The following is a 13,738-nucleotide window of genomic DNA, read 5'->3' on the forward strand; positions in this document are numbered from 1 at the left end:
GAAACAATTATTGATGTTAACGTTTCATTATATCTTTGGGTCGGTTTTTCGTGTCATATTATTTATTAACAATGAGCAGACATGCATCCTTAAGAATAAAAATAATAAACAGATTTTCAAAACGGTGCCCAACTGCTTGTTCCTAAAAACAGTCCGAAAGTCATAACAACTGTCGTTCCATTAAAGTTCATCAGTTAAGTCAAATTGTTACATTATAACGCTCATACTTCTAATTTAAGTATATCAAAAGCTTAGCAAAAACGAAAGTGTAATACATTTTTAAGACACGTAAATGACATAGAATCAAATACTTACGATCAGATTTTGCAAGCAACATTTTTTCGTATAATTCCTATATGCTCACTCTGTTCAATTCATAATTTTTGTACGATTATCGTCATCGATTTATTCGTATGGTAACTTCCGTTTAAGTCACATACCTACATAAGTTATCTCTCTTTGTATGTTCATTGTGATTCTATTGTTCCAGATCAGTTACCACTTAACTGTAGTAGGTACCATAATCTACGTATTATTTTGAAAGTAAAATTGTCTAAAAGATAATGATGTGTTTATTTTCATTTTTTTCAAATTGACATAATCGTGCCAATGTTGATCGCAGTGTCCTCTTATTAAAAATAATTTGATACCTAAATTAGAGTACAGGTTTTGCTAACAGATGGAGATTATTAATCTTCTTTTCTATTTCTATTTCTTGTGGGAGAGTCTGTTGTTTGTGCTTGTCGTAGTATGTTGTTTTGTTCAATTTCATTTATGTTGTAATTTTGACACCTAAGTATGTTGATGATAAATTTCTTGTTGGCTTGATCATGTATGTTCATTTGTTTTTTAAACCTTTTTATTGTATTAAAGAGATTTAGACATTGTCGAAAAGCGAAAAATAACTGTCACCACATTGTGAGATTAAGACGATCCCTAACATTGGTTGGAGTGGGATAGTTTACAAATGATTCAGATATACTTAGTGAAATGCATCACCACCAAATCCGGCCCGAACTATGTCTTTATGTGGAGATTTGTTTCACTTTTATCAGTAGTAGACATTATTATGTTATCCTATTGATGCATTGCCCGATGCAGTGAATCATTGGAACTGCAAACACATGACCAGAAACTTACACCAAAATGTCATACATAACGAAAGAACGAATTTAAACTGACGAAATTCTTCACTCACTAATGGAAGGGCTATAATTGCTGTGTTATTGTCGCTTTCCTATTCTAATTATTGTTATGCTTCATGTAAGAAGATCCATGATAAGCTGGTGTGTCACAAATATGTCTTATAGTATTTAAGATATATTACGCATATTTGTCACAACATCTTTGTTAATCTGTAAGATGCATTTGTAGATTTAGTATTTTATCAACAACTTTGTTTGTCTATGATATAAATATCATTGTTCGTCTCCGTAAAAAATCATTGTATTGACCTTTGGTACATTCTAACGTCTGAATATATTAATTGATAATGTGACTCAGTAAACTTTGATAGACACTAAGTGAAAGTGTTTGAAGAAAAGCATACCAATATGAATTGCAATATATTCTTTGTGGACATACACATAGGAATATATGCACTTTAAATAAATGCAATGAACATATTTATTGGTTTTATCTATTTCATTTATTGCACAACAATGCCATTTATATAAAGCTCATTTCTTCTGAAACCACTTTATTTCAGTCGTTCTGCAGCTTACCCTTACCTGAAAATGAAATGATAGTTAAATTACTATTATAAAACTTGCAGTTTCTTGAAATTATAATGTTACGGTTTTAATCGACTAATACATTTATATCTTTTTAAGGTAGCACAATACAAAGATTTTTTTACTTCCAACCACTAACTTTTAAAACTAATGAATGCATATAAAATAGTAATAGAGGTATATATATATAGATAGATAAAAGATTAATCATTGAAATGGATGAAATATTCTTATTATGCAGTTATTATGTAATCAATTATTATGTAATTAGTGGCTAATTCTCGGTCAGGTCACTCAAATGAATTTAGCTCTATCATCTCCTCACCTATACAGAACATTTTAATCAACACGTCATGGGCTTCAAAAGTGTGTCTCAAATTATCGCTATCGTATTCCATTCTCTCATAAATCTCTAATTAGTGTAAACATTATAACCACACAACAGTAGAAAATGTTCAATTAGATGTCAAATGTGTTCTATACTTTCTATCTGAAATCTGAGACACATTTTTGTTGATAATGGCCATAGGAACAACCTATAATAAACCATCTAGGAATACCTATGCAGAAGCTAATTTCAATTGAAAGTGGAAAATTGGTGAAACATATTTTAGACACATTTAACATTATATTTGCTCACATAACTGATCTGTAATACTAACTTTGCATTAATTTGAAAGAGTAATCTGTTAGCTATCCATAAATACCACTTTTATAAATTTTCAAGCATTATTAAGAAAGTTACAGCATTTTAAAGCTTAGGAGTTTGAGTTATAAAATATTTTTATTGTGCTACCTTAACAAAGTTTCCTATCATAATTTTTTGCACATTTAATTCATGGTAGAATCAATTGCAACAAAAACATTTCATCGATTAAACACCGTTTTCCTGCTAATTTATATTTACAACTCATGTTTACTTTTAAAGGAACTTACCCGAACGTTAAAACAATAAACAATCAATATAAAATCATGGAGCATGTGGTATTAACAGTAGAAAGATCATAGCATAGGGAACATGTGAACTTGATTTCAAGTTAATTGGACTTGAACTTCATTAAAATCTACCTTGTCCATGCTTTTTTCACATGACGAAGGGACGGATGAACAGACGACCAGAAAACATAATGCCAATAAACGGGGAATAAAAAAGTGAGCTAGCAGATGATCCTACAAATCAATGTTTGGTATTTGTATTTATTTCCCCATGTGTTTATATATGTAAATTATACGTTATAATTACAGTTTTAAAAGTGCTTTTGCATTATTTTTTTGTCTACCAAAAGGAATTAACACTGTTTCTCTTCACTTTTCCACATTATCGTTCACCCCTAAACTTTTCTTCGCACTTGCGCTGTTCGTTTGACCAGATAAGTAAACATAGCTTGGTGAAGTCTACCGCGTACTACAGAAAAGCTATCGGGGAATTATAGTATGAGAAGACAAAATACAATAGCAATACATTTAAGGTATTTGATAAGATAATGGATTTTCATTAAGAATAAATTCCTTTTCTTTAATACAGATTACTATCATTTAATTTGTTCAAATTTAATCAACTGCTTCCGATTGTACGTGTGAGTGCATATGAAACATGATACAATTAACAACACATTCAATGATGATGCTGATGGATGGATGTTGAACATCCAGCGGGAAATTCAAAATACACCCATATTTAGTAAACATGTTAATTTGGTATTAATTATTACCATGATTCGAACTAGACCACTTCGCAATGTAATAGTCAGTAGATTATCCATACTCCGAGCTGACAAGTCTTTGCCCTTTTTTATAATGCCGCGCAGCTCATTCCAATTTAAAAGTCGTTGGAGTGACCCCGCGGAGGTTCAAACCCAGTTTTGTTATTGTTGACTTTATTTCCCTCGTTTTATTTTTTAGCCACACTATTATTTGTTTTTGATGGGTTTTGTTTTAATTTTGAGGGGGTACGATTTCTTGACATCGTTCTCAATTATTAAGTAATTCAGAATTGGAATTCTTGTTATGTTTTGCATTGAAATAAACATATGAGAGCAAATAGATAACCGATGTCGAAGCATAATAAAGTCCAGGTATGGACTTTGCTCATATTCAAAGGCCAAACATTTGTTAATATCTGTGTCATTTGGTCTCTTGTGAAGAGTTGTCTCGTTGGCAATCATACCACATCTTCTGTTTTATATTCAGCATGTTTCATGATTAAGTGTAAATAAGAATGTATATAGTCATGTTGTTGATATAAATTGCATTATCATATTAATGTAAGCAATTGGATGGGGTTTACAGAATATTAGGGAATAATTGGCTACACTAACAGAAAAATAGGACAACAAATAAAGTATAGAGAAAAAACTGTTACGAATGCGGTTTCAAAATATTAAAAGTAGTTACCACAACATAAATACAGAAATAGAAGACAACATAATCAGACGATCATAACCATGTGATACAGCGTTGTGCATGTCAGTTCTTACTCAAGCATGTTAAGGGAACAGAAGTATAACGCTGTTCAGTATGCATACAATATCTAACTTTTTTTTATTTCAACAGATAATTTTCATACGTACTCAAACCTAATGCCATTTTAAAAAAGAGGGGTCTATGTACTCGTTTTCAAATGAAATCATTTTAATCATAAAAAATGCATCTTTACTCGATGTGTCACAGTTTGATGACGCGGAAAAGAAAAATACGTTTGCAACGTTGTTACCTTCTCGTAACTGTATTGTATGCCCTTACTAACAGCATTATCAAAACATGACTTCAATCCTTTCTGAGTAAGTGCACTTGTTTCGTAATATGGCATTCTGTGATCACTGGCAAAAGACTCTGCCTCCTCTTTATCTATACATGTGTCTTTACTTGAATCTCTTAAATCTGAAATATGTGAATGCAACCCATGTCAATGTACTTTGTTAAACCGAGTCTAATATAATCCTCAATCTCTAAAATAACCAGACTAGAAGGGGAAAACAGGAAAAACATCGCGGTTCAAGAAAAGCAACATAAAACATGTTAAAAACAAGAATGTGTCCCAAGTACACGAATGCCCTACTCGCACTATCATTTTCTATGTTGAATGGACCATGAAATTGGTGTCAAAACTTTAATTTGATATTAAAATTAGAAAGATCAAATCATAAGGAAAATGTGAACTAAGTTTCAAGTTGATTAGACTTCAACTTCTTCAAAAACTACCTTGACCTAAAACTTTAACCTGAAGCGAACGGACGCACAGACGGACGAACGGACGGTACGACGGACGGACGGACGCACATACGGACGAACGGACGCACAGACGCACAGACGGACGGACGGATGCACAGACGGACGGACGAATAGAGGCACAGACCAGAAAACATAATGCTCCTCTACTATCTTAGGTGGGGCATAAAAAAGAAAATATAGTCAATAATCAAACTTAAAACAAACCACTTAAAGGGAAATCACACTATTTAAACTACTAATAATAATTCATTGAAATTTTGCATGTAGACAGATCATACTTTTTACAATATTTTAGTCGAAAAAAAAATTGGGGTCACCGATGTTATTTTCGAGATATGACGTCATCAAAAAGTAAAGAATCGCGTTATTCCGAAATATAGAAATAGCGCTCTAAATTGCCAATTGAAGGCAAAATTATTGAAAAACGATGTTTTACTGGTAAAACTATAATAGTCAATTGTAACTTTTACCTTATACACATTTATTTTTCGCAGTTTCCTTATTTTTCAAGGCCTTTGAACATTTCCCGCCGTTTTTAATTTCGACTTATTATAGATTTTTCTTGAAATAAAAAAAAACTACTAATGTTTTTTCCTTCAAACTTCTGCATAAGCTGCAGCTTCAGGGAAGATTTTTAAACCATAAATAAAAATGGGGGGTCACCGATATTTTAAATCCGCTAAAACGGAAACAATCTTATTATCGATTTTTGGCGGGAACTATTTATAACTAACGTTAGAGAACAACGTTGCTAGCATAGGAGAGTTTCTTGCAAGTGATTTCTTGCAATGCTTGGAACTATCGGGTTGGACTAAACCTTGTAACTACAAAATATAATAACATTTTTTTAGGGTATTTCGATTATTTATTGATATTTTTATCAATCTATCGAAACGTTAAACATTAAATACAGTAACAGTTCATTATAAAATAATTGTCAAAGTTGAAATCATCTGCATTTTTTAATTGCATTCATTGTATAGGGTTAACGAGTGTCTGCCCCGTGCCGTATTAAAGAAATAATTTACAGCTTGCAGATAAAGAATCTTCTACTTCGGAAGACTGATGGTATCTGGACTGAAAAGTAACACGTTCCAGTAGACTACAAATAGAATAAATTCACTAACTTGTATATATTCGTACCGGGAAGATAAAACCTGATATGCCGTGTTTAAAAATCCACAAACTGAGCACTGTAAAAAATAGTCCTTAATGACACCATTTTCGGAAAAAAATTGAAATTGGTTAACATTTCCGTAATTACACCACGCTCAATTTATATATATATAATTGAACCAAATTAAGTTCCACTTCCATAATAGAAAATGGTTAAAAACTGTGTACATGTATGGAAAAGTAGGAAGCTTACATTTAAAGGTAAAACACTTATAGTAAAAAATATGATACTTTCTCTTTGTTCTTACGAGATCGAAATACGAGGAATTCCGGATAAATATACTAAAGAGCTAAATAATATAATTTGGAACTTTATATGGGAAGGTAAAGTGAACCAGGTAGATAGAAATGTCTGTTGTTTGGACGAAATAAAAGGGGGGATGGGAATGGTAAGTATAGATACGTTTATAAAAAGCAAACAAACAAAACTAGTATATCGTTTAATTCATGAGCCATTGGAAAGCTGGAATGCGATCGGTAAGTATTGGCTTCGGAAATTTGACGAAAAATATAATGACACTTTTTTTGTATGTAAATGTTCAAGTTTAAACGGTTTAGATATGAACCAACTACCACAAATTTATCAGAAAATTATAAATACGTGGTCAGGATTTATTCAAAATGTTGAAATACCTCCCTATAAAAGTGCTATTTTAAATACGAGGTTATTTGGAAACTCTTCTATTCGTTTCAAAAATAAATCATTGTTCTACTCTTCTTTTTTAAAAAGCGGTTTCACAACTATCCAGGACATTTGGAATTTAGAAACTACAGATTTCATCAGCTGCAATGAAATTTATAAGAAGTTGATTGATCGAAGAAATTGTATTTCCGAATTTTCAAAAATTAAACAGCCAATTCCTAAAGATTTCGTGTAAATTTTGAAACTTTGCGGAAACCAGAATTTGCATCATGAAAGTAAATTAAAGATTTCAAATGACCTTGAGATCATTAATTTAAACAACCAAAAAATCAAACCATCAAAGTTAAAACTCAATTATATCCGTACGGTTTTAAATAAAGATGTATCTCCAAAATGTCAAATTAAGTGGGAGGAAATATATGGAACAAATTTACCTTGGGAAAATATGTGGTCGGGACTAAAATTTTTGAAGATTGAAAATAAAGTAAAAGAATTCCAATGGAAATCCTTGCACAATATTTTATATACTGAAGAAAGATTAAAAAAAATGAAGATATCAAATGGAAAATGCCACATTTGTCAAAATGACAATAATATAGAAACCCTGCAACACTTATTTTTCAGTTGTAGTACATCACAGTTAATTTTAAAAAACCTCCAAGAAATACTTATTAAGTCAAAAATAGGAATAAGTAATCCTTTTGGTGAAAAGGAGGTTCTATTGGGTATAAACACGAAACAACTAAATTATGATAATTTTTTAAACATAATAATCATATATTTTAAATGGACACTATGGAAAATTAGGAATTCAATAAAATTTAATAAAACGCCTAAAACACCACAAGATATTTATAAAATCTGGAAACAAAACTTGAAATGTAATCTAAAATTTGTTCTTCTTTTGAAAGGCGTTGATATCATTGATAAGACAAAATTGGAGTCTGTAATAATGAAAATTTGGACATTTTTTATACAGCTTGAGTCAAAGTACATTTTTTATGGTTTATAGTATTAGAATAATAATTGTATCAAAAACAAATGATAAAAAAAAAGTATTAGCCTATCATGGTTATTGTAGTAAATGCACATCTTTTATGTGGGTACCTTATAATTATTTACTTACTATTTTGAAATTAAAGTGTAGAACTGTTAGATGCTTCTAACATTATATGGATATTATATTTTTTACACTAAATGTATTCCAAGGTTAAAAGTGGATAACTTTTTTTGCCTTCTATTTCCCCTGGATAGATGGTTTCTTTTGTTAACAGGGACCCTTAGCCTGATCCTGGACGACTAAGGTAATTGTACACAGGAAATATTTAGAAATAAAACGTTTGTATGTCTTAAAAAAAAAAAAAAAGTTCGACTTCCACGTAAATTTTGAGTTCGAGTTTTATTTTGATTTCGAACATTTATTCGAGTAAGATTTCTAGTCAAAGCTAGAGTTACACTTAGAAACTTTCGAGTGATACTGTTAGATAGAGTAAAAATTTTGGAAAGAGTACATACACATTTTGAGATCCGATGAAATTAACAGTAAGAAATATTGCAGTTTCTATTTTTTGTTGGTGCAACTCTCTTTCTTTGAATGTATATTGTTTTATGATAGTATATGTACTTTTTTTTTGCCAATACTGATTAATGGTAGTTAATTTGAAAATAACTGATTGAATCGGTGTGTCAATTTAAGCACTCTCTGCTATATCATATTGGCCTTCTTTTTTTTTTTTAAAGAACCAAAGAATGAGAGGTTTATTAGCTACCTTTGTATTAAAAAACTAGTTGTCCTTTTCAATCATGGTCGAAATCCGACAATTTGACTGGACCACTGTCGACAGGCAAGCGATTTGAATGTTCTGTCAGTACTATTTTTTGTTTATTGTTTTCATGAATTTTGCAAAATTTTCAGTGGCGAATATTTCATGATCATCAGCACAAAACTTTTGTCTATATGAGTGGAATATTCCTTCATTAATGTGTTGGTTACAGTTAAGCAGTACTCTGTGAGACATGTAACTCTACATAAATACATGTGTGTGTGTTGAATATTTCTCTTGATGGAGACTTTTAAAGCCAAATGTATAGTACGTGTTAAGAAATTTTTATACGCCCGTTTACGGGACATGCATGTATTATGGTATACCGTTGTCCGTCCGTCCGTCCGTCTGTCAGCATGTCGGACGCTTCAACCAATTTGCAAAAAACTTTGGTGAAATTTTTGTATTTATTGGCGTTAGCTTCATTTCGTCTTTTATGAATTTTAGATTTTACGTGTCCGAGTTATACGGTTTTACTATTAAAAACGGTCTTTTTTAAGTTTTCGGACAATACCTCAATAAGTGCTTTCAGCAGATCTCATGAAAGTTTAGTGCATTGTTCATATCGATTGATGTAGGCTCAATTTTATAGATTTTCGATTGTACGAATCTGGGTTTTATTCATTAAAAAAGGGGGGGGGGGGGCTTTTCCAGTTTTCGTACGCCTAACTCTAAAATGCTTTTTCCAATTTTCATACAAATTTGATGAATTGTTTAAATCTGTTGATGTAAATCCTGTTTTGATTTTCATTAATTTCTTATATGACACTGAGATTTAATGAATCCCTCTGAAATTGTACCACAAGGTTTCATATCACAAATTGAGTTGGGGGTACATGTAATTGCTCGAAACGTTCAGGAATTAGGTTTCAAAAAGAAGCATTTTACTAGTTTTACTATTTAACACTAACTTGTGTTTGAGTGTATGGATCTATCTAAAATTGTACTACAAGCTTCCACACCACAAAGGGAAGGCTGGGATTGAGTTTGGGGGTAATTACTACAAAAGGAATGGGGTTGGGGTAATAATTTTTTCTTCAAATTTTTCTAATTTCAATTTTTTTGAAATATACCAAAAAGAAATCTCTTATTGCACAATAGTTTTTTAAGACCTTCTACTATATTTATTTTGTGTCAGAAACCTATATTTTGTCAAAAATTTGATCACAGTCCAAAGGCAGTATATATATTTATCAAGCTTGGATATTGTTTCCAAACGTGCCAAAACTGTTCAACCTCTGCGGGCATATCAGGCTGCGCTCAGCGTAACATTTTATTGTTGTTGGTGTAGGTCATCAGTAGTACCAAAATATATAACTATGCATAGTGTTTGATTTTCCCAGATTATTTGACGTCTAGCGGCCTTATTTCTAACTTGCTGGTCCTACAGTTTGCTAACGACAGTTTGAAGAAATATATTTTGTTGTGCCCAAATGTTATCATGAACAAAGCATTTAAGAGAGATTGAGTATCACGTACCATACAATACGGTGCTAATTTTTTTTTGATTTCGACAGCCAGAAACCGATGTAAAATTTTGGATGATTTTCGTTATTTTATTAACATTTTTGATTGAATATTTCAATAAATACGATCACTCTACAAATCGTGACTCGTTTTCATGACACCAGTCCCCCAAAAAAAAAAAATTAAAAAAGTGAGAAGCATTAGATGTCAAAGGAACATTCGGGAAAGATGGACGACACTTGAATAATTTCTGGCGTCACATGTTTAATAAAAAACGAGATCAAATAGCACTTCAAACATTATTTACGTCCAGTGGCAAGTTTAGTGCATACAAGTATTCGGAACTAGAACATATTAATTTTGACCCTGCTTTGTATTGACCCGACAGGCTGCGCCGGATAAATATAAATATGAAATGAGATTGTTGATGAATTATTTATACATGTAGTATTAAAAAAAAAAGTTATGACGTTTCATGCATGTGATATGAGAAAACTGTAGAAACTCATTGTTCCTATTTACAACTCTCTGTTCGACTGAAAACTACAGATTCAGGAAGGTGTACGCTTACGTTGCTGCTACTCCTGGTCTATTTGTACCCCTCCCTTCCCCCGAAAATATACCATGAACTCTTCATACCGCATCGCGACGATACGCTGCCAATGAAAAGTATTTGTCAGCAACTTCGTTTTCGAGAAAATAGTCCGAGAGAGTACTAAATTATATTGAATATGCTATGAATTTCCATCGTTCATAGTGTTGATTAATCATGATGATTAGGTGTTTTGTCTTGATATGTTCTTTTTATCATAAGGGTCTGGATAGAGGGTCATTCGTTTATTAATATTTATTTTGTGTTACCAATATTTTTTATTCTTTATATTTTAAAAGCTTCATTCTCTATTCATCTGTTTTTTTGCCTTTTATTCTGCAGTATTTGCCCATTATTCTGTATTCCGTAAATATACCCCAATACAATCAGACCTTTTTTTGTGGACACGTATTTTTTTATTTAATTATAACAGTTCTAAAAACATATGATATGTTCGTTGTCACTTCTCCTGCTTTAGTGTAACGTCCATTTGAGCGGCTCGCTATTTTTCAAATTAGCAACCTTTACGACGGACACGAAAACGGCGACGTCATAATACAGTTACGACACTATAGCGGCGCCGAGAGCGATGCGTGTAAACAATAGTGTGATTTCCCTTTAAGTGGACAGACATTTAACGATTGAGCAACCGTAAACTTCCGAAACAGGTACTGTTTGAGACTAAAATGGTTTAATGTGACTCATTTTGGAGGTGCTGTTTAAGGCTGAAATGAAGTAATGCCGACTCATATTGACGGTGCTTTTTGATGGTGAGATGATGTTATACTGACTCATTTTGACGCTGCTTTGTTAGGCTAAGATGATGTAATGCTGACTCATTTTGACGGTGATGTTTTAGGCTAAGATGATGTAATGCTGACTTATTTTGACGGTGCTGTTTTAGACTCATTTGACGGGAATGAGCAGGTATTGATCAATGAAACCCATGAGACATCTATTTGCAAAGTATTGTAATAGTATAGAATCTGTGTTTTTATCTTCATTTATGTATACGAGTATATGTCATTCTTAAACAAATACCGGTGCCAATCACTCGTTGTGAATTTAAGTTCCGTACGAATTCCTTCATTTAACAGAAAAAATACTTTTTACATTTAATATTGAAGGTAGAAAAGAGGTGTGCTGGAGAATTATTACCAGTTTTACAACCAACTAACATTATAGCTACATTTGGTAGATGGTGCTTTATTTCCGGTATCCATTTCTTTTCTATGTTGTCCAAGGATGATCTATTGTTGACGGAGAAGCACAGTAGAACAACATCTGTCTGTGGATACGACAAAGGTCTTAATCTATCATAATCCTCCGCAATGTAAAACCTATAAGCTTCTTAACTCTCATATTTTTCCTGAAATATTAAACCATACAAAGGTCTTAAATGTGCATTACTAACGAGACATAAATACAATTAGAATACTATTGTTTTTTGTTCAATCATAAATGAAAGTGTAAAAGTGAAATGATAATTCGCTTTTATCAGCAACTTTATATACATTTTGTCAAATTAACCTAATAACCTATTTCCGGTATCCATTTCTTTTCTATGTTGTCCACGGATGATCTATTGTTGACGGAGAAGCACAGTAGAACAACATCTGTCTGTGGATACGACAAAGGTCTTAATCTATCATAATCCTCCGCAATGTAAAATCTATAAGCTTATACTCTCATATTTTTCCTGAAATATTAAACCATACAAAGGTCTTAAATGTGCATTACTAACGAGACATAAATACAATTAGAATACTATTGTTTTTTGTTCAATCATAAATGAAAGTGTAAAAGTGAAATGATAATTCGCTTTTATCAGCAACTTTATATACATTTTGTCAAAATAACCTAAGAAAAAATGCCGTTGAATTATTCACTTGTGAGTGAAAAATTATACCTCACTGAATCCGTATTTATGTGACCTTCAATTTAACCCCTTAACTAGAGTGGGTTACGCATGAAATAGATGTGGTCAGCTATTAATGAAATACAGACCTAGAAAATCCAATGGCACGATTTCGCTATCTATTTATATCTAGATTTATGTTTTGTCGGGTTATGTACCGTCTTAGAAGGTCACCGCGATGGCGAATTAGATGGCGTCTAAACTAAAACACAGATGAAATGCTGAAAAGTATTATCAAACCTATGCCCTGTAATATTTTTTTTCCAATTCTAATAATTAAAATATACATTTAAGTGTGATATTAATCAAATATGAGAATTTGAGTGAAATCGGTGAACATGAATTTGACAGCTTTTTACGTTTATTAAACCGACAAAAATAAAAGTAGAATAGCGATTAATAGCGTGTTAAAATATAAACAATAGAGAATGGTGTGAAATATAAAGAATAATAGCCTAACAATTAAACACTAAAGAAATTAACACCCCGACAATGCAGACCCTTACAACTAAATGTACTAGAACAAACAGAAATATAGTGTGTTCTACAGTACTATTACCTGTCCAGCAGTATCCCAAAGTCCTAACCCATATGGTTTCCTGTCCACCATCACATTTGCAGTGTAGTTGTCAAACACGGTAGGGACATATTCACTTGGAAAAGCGTTGGTGGTGTAGGAAATAAGAAGACATGTTTTACCAACACCACTGTCTCCGGTAACAATCAAGTTCTTATTCTCCATAGCAACCAAGGCAAGACTAAAATGTAACACAGTTCTGTAATAGATTAGATCGCTGGTTTTTTAGTTTGAATGGTTTAACACTAGTCATTTTTGGTGACCCTTCATATCATGTTGTTCAGTCTGAGCCAAGGCTCTGTTTTGATGACCGTACCTTCAAGTTGACCTATAATGGTATACTCTTTTAAAATTTATGACTTGGATAGATAGTTGTCTCATTGTGAATTGCACTCATACCAAATCTTTCCTATATCTAGTGCTTCCGTATATAAATAAGAGGTAATGTCAGAGTAATTTAAAAGTCACATTCCTTATACAGACGATATACCATGACAACCAAAGATGAAAAGTGGCCGATTTGATTCTCAGTCAAATAGTGAATTCGAATGAATAGCAAATATCACTTTGTTACCGTT

The 13,738-nt window shown here is 32.1% G+C and overlaps 1 protein-coding gene across 1 annotated transcript; it reads right to left on the reverse strand.

Moving 5' to 3' along the window:
• Nucleotides 1-1,632: 1,632 nt before the first annotated feature.
• Nucleotides 1,633-13,348, reverse strand: LOC134690753 (ras-related protein Rac2-like). The gene is made up of 4 exons (XM_063550808.1): nucleotides 13,143-13,348; nucleotides 11,824-11,989; nucleotides 4,480-4,613; nucleotides 1,633-1,730 (listed from the first exon to the last, which is right to left on the reverse strand). The coding sequence occupies exons 1-4, from the start codon at nucleotides 13,323-13,325 to the stop codon at nucleotides 1,680-1,682; spliced, it is 534 nt and encodes a 177-aa protein (XP_063406878.1). The 5' UTR covers nucleotides 13,326-13,348; the 3' UTR covers nucleotides 1,633-1,679.
• Nucleotides 13,349-13,738: the final 390 nt, after the last annotated feature.

This window comes from Mytilus trossulus, chromosome 11 (genome assembly GCF_036588685.1).
Source record: "Mytilus trossulus isolate FHL-02 chromosome 11, PNRI_Mtr1.1.1.hap1, whole genome shotgun sequence".
Lineage (NCBI taxonomy): Eukaryota > Metazoa > Mollusca > Bivalvia > Mytilida > Mytilidae > Mytilus > Mytilus trossulus.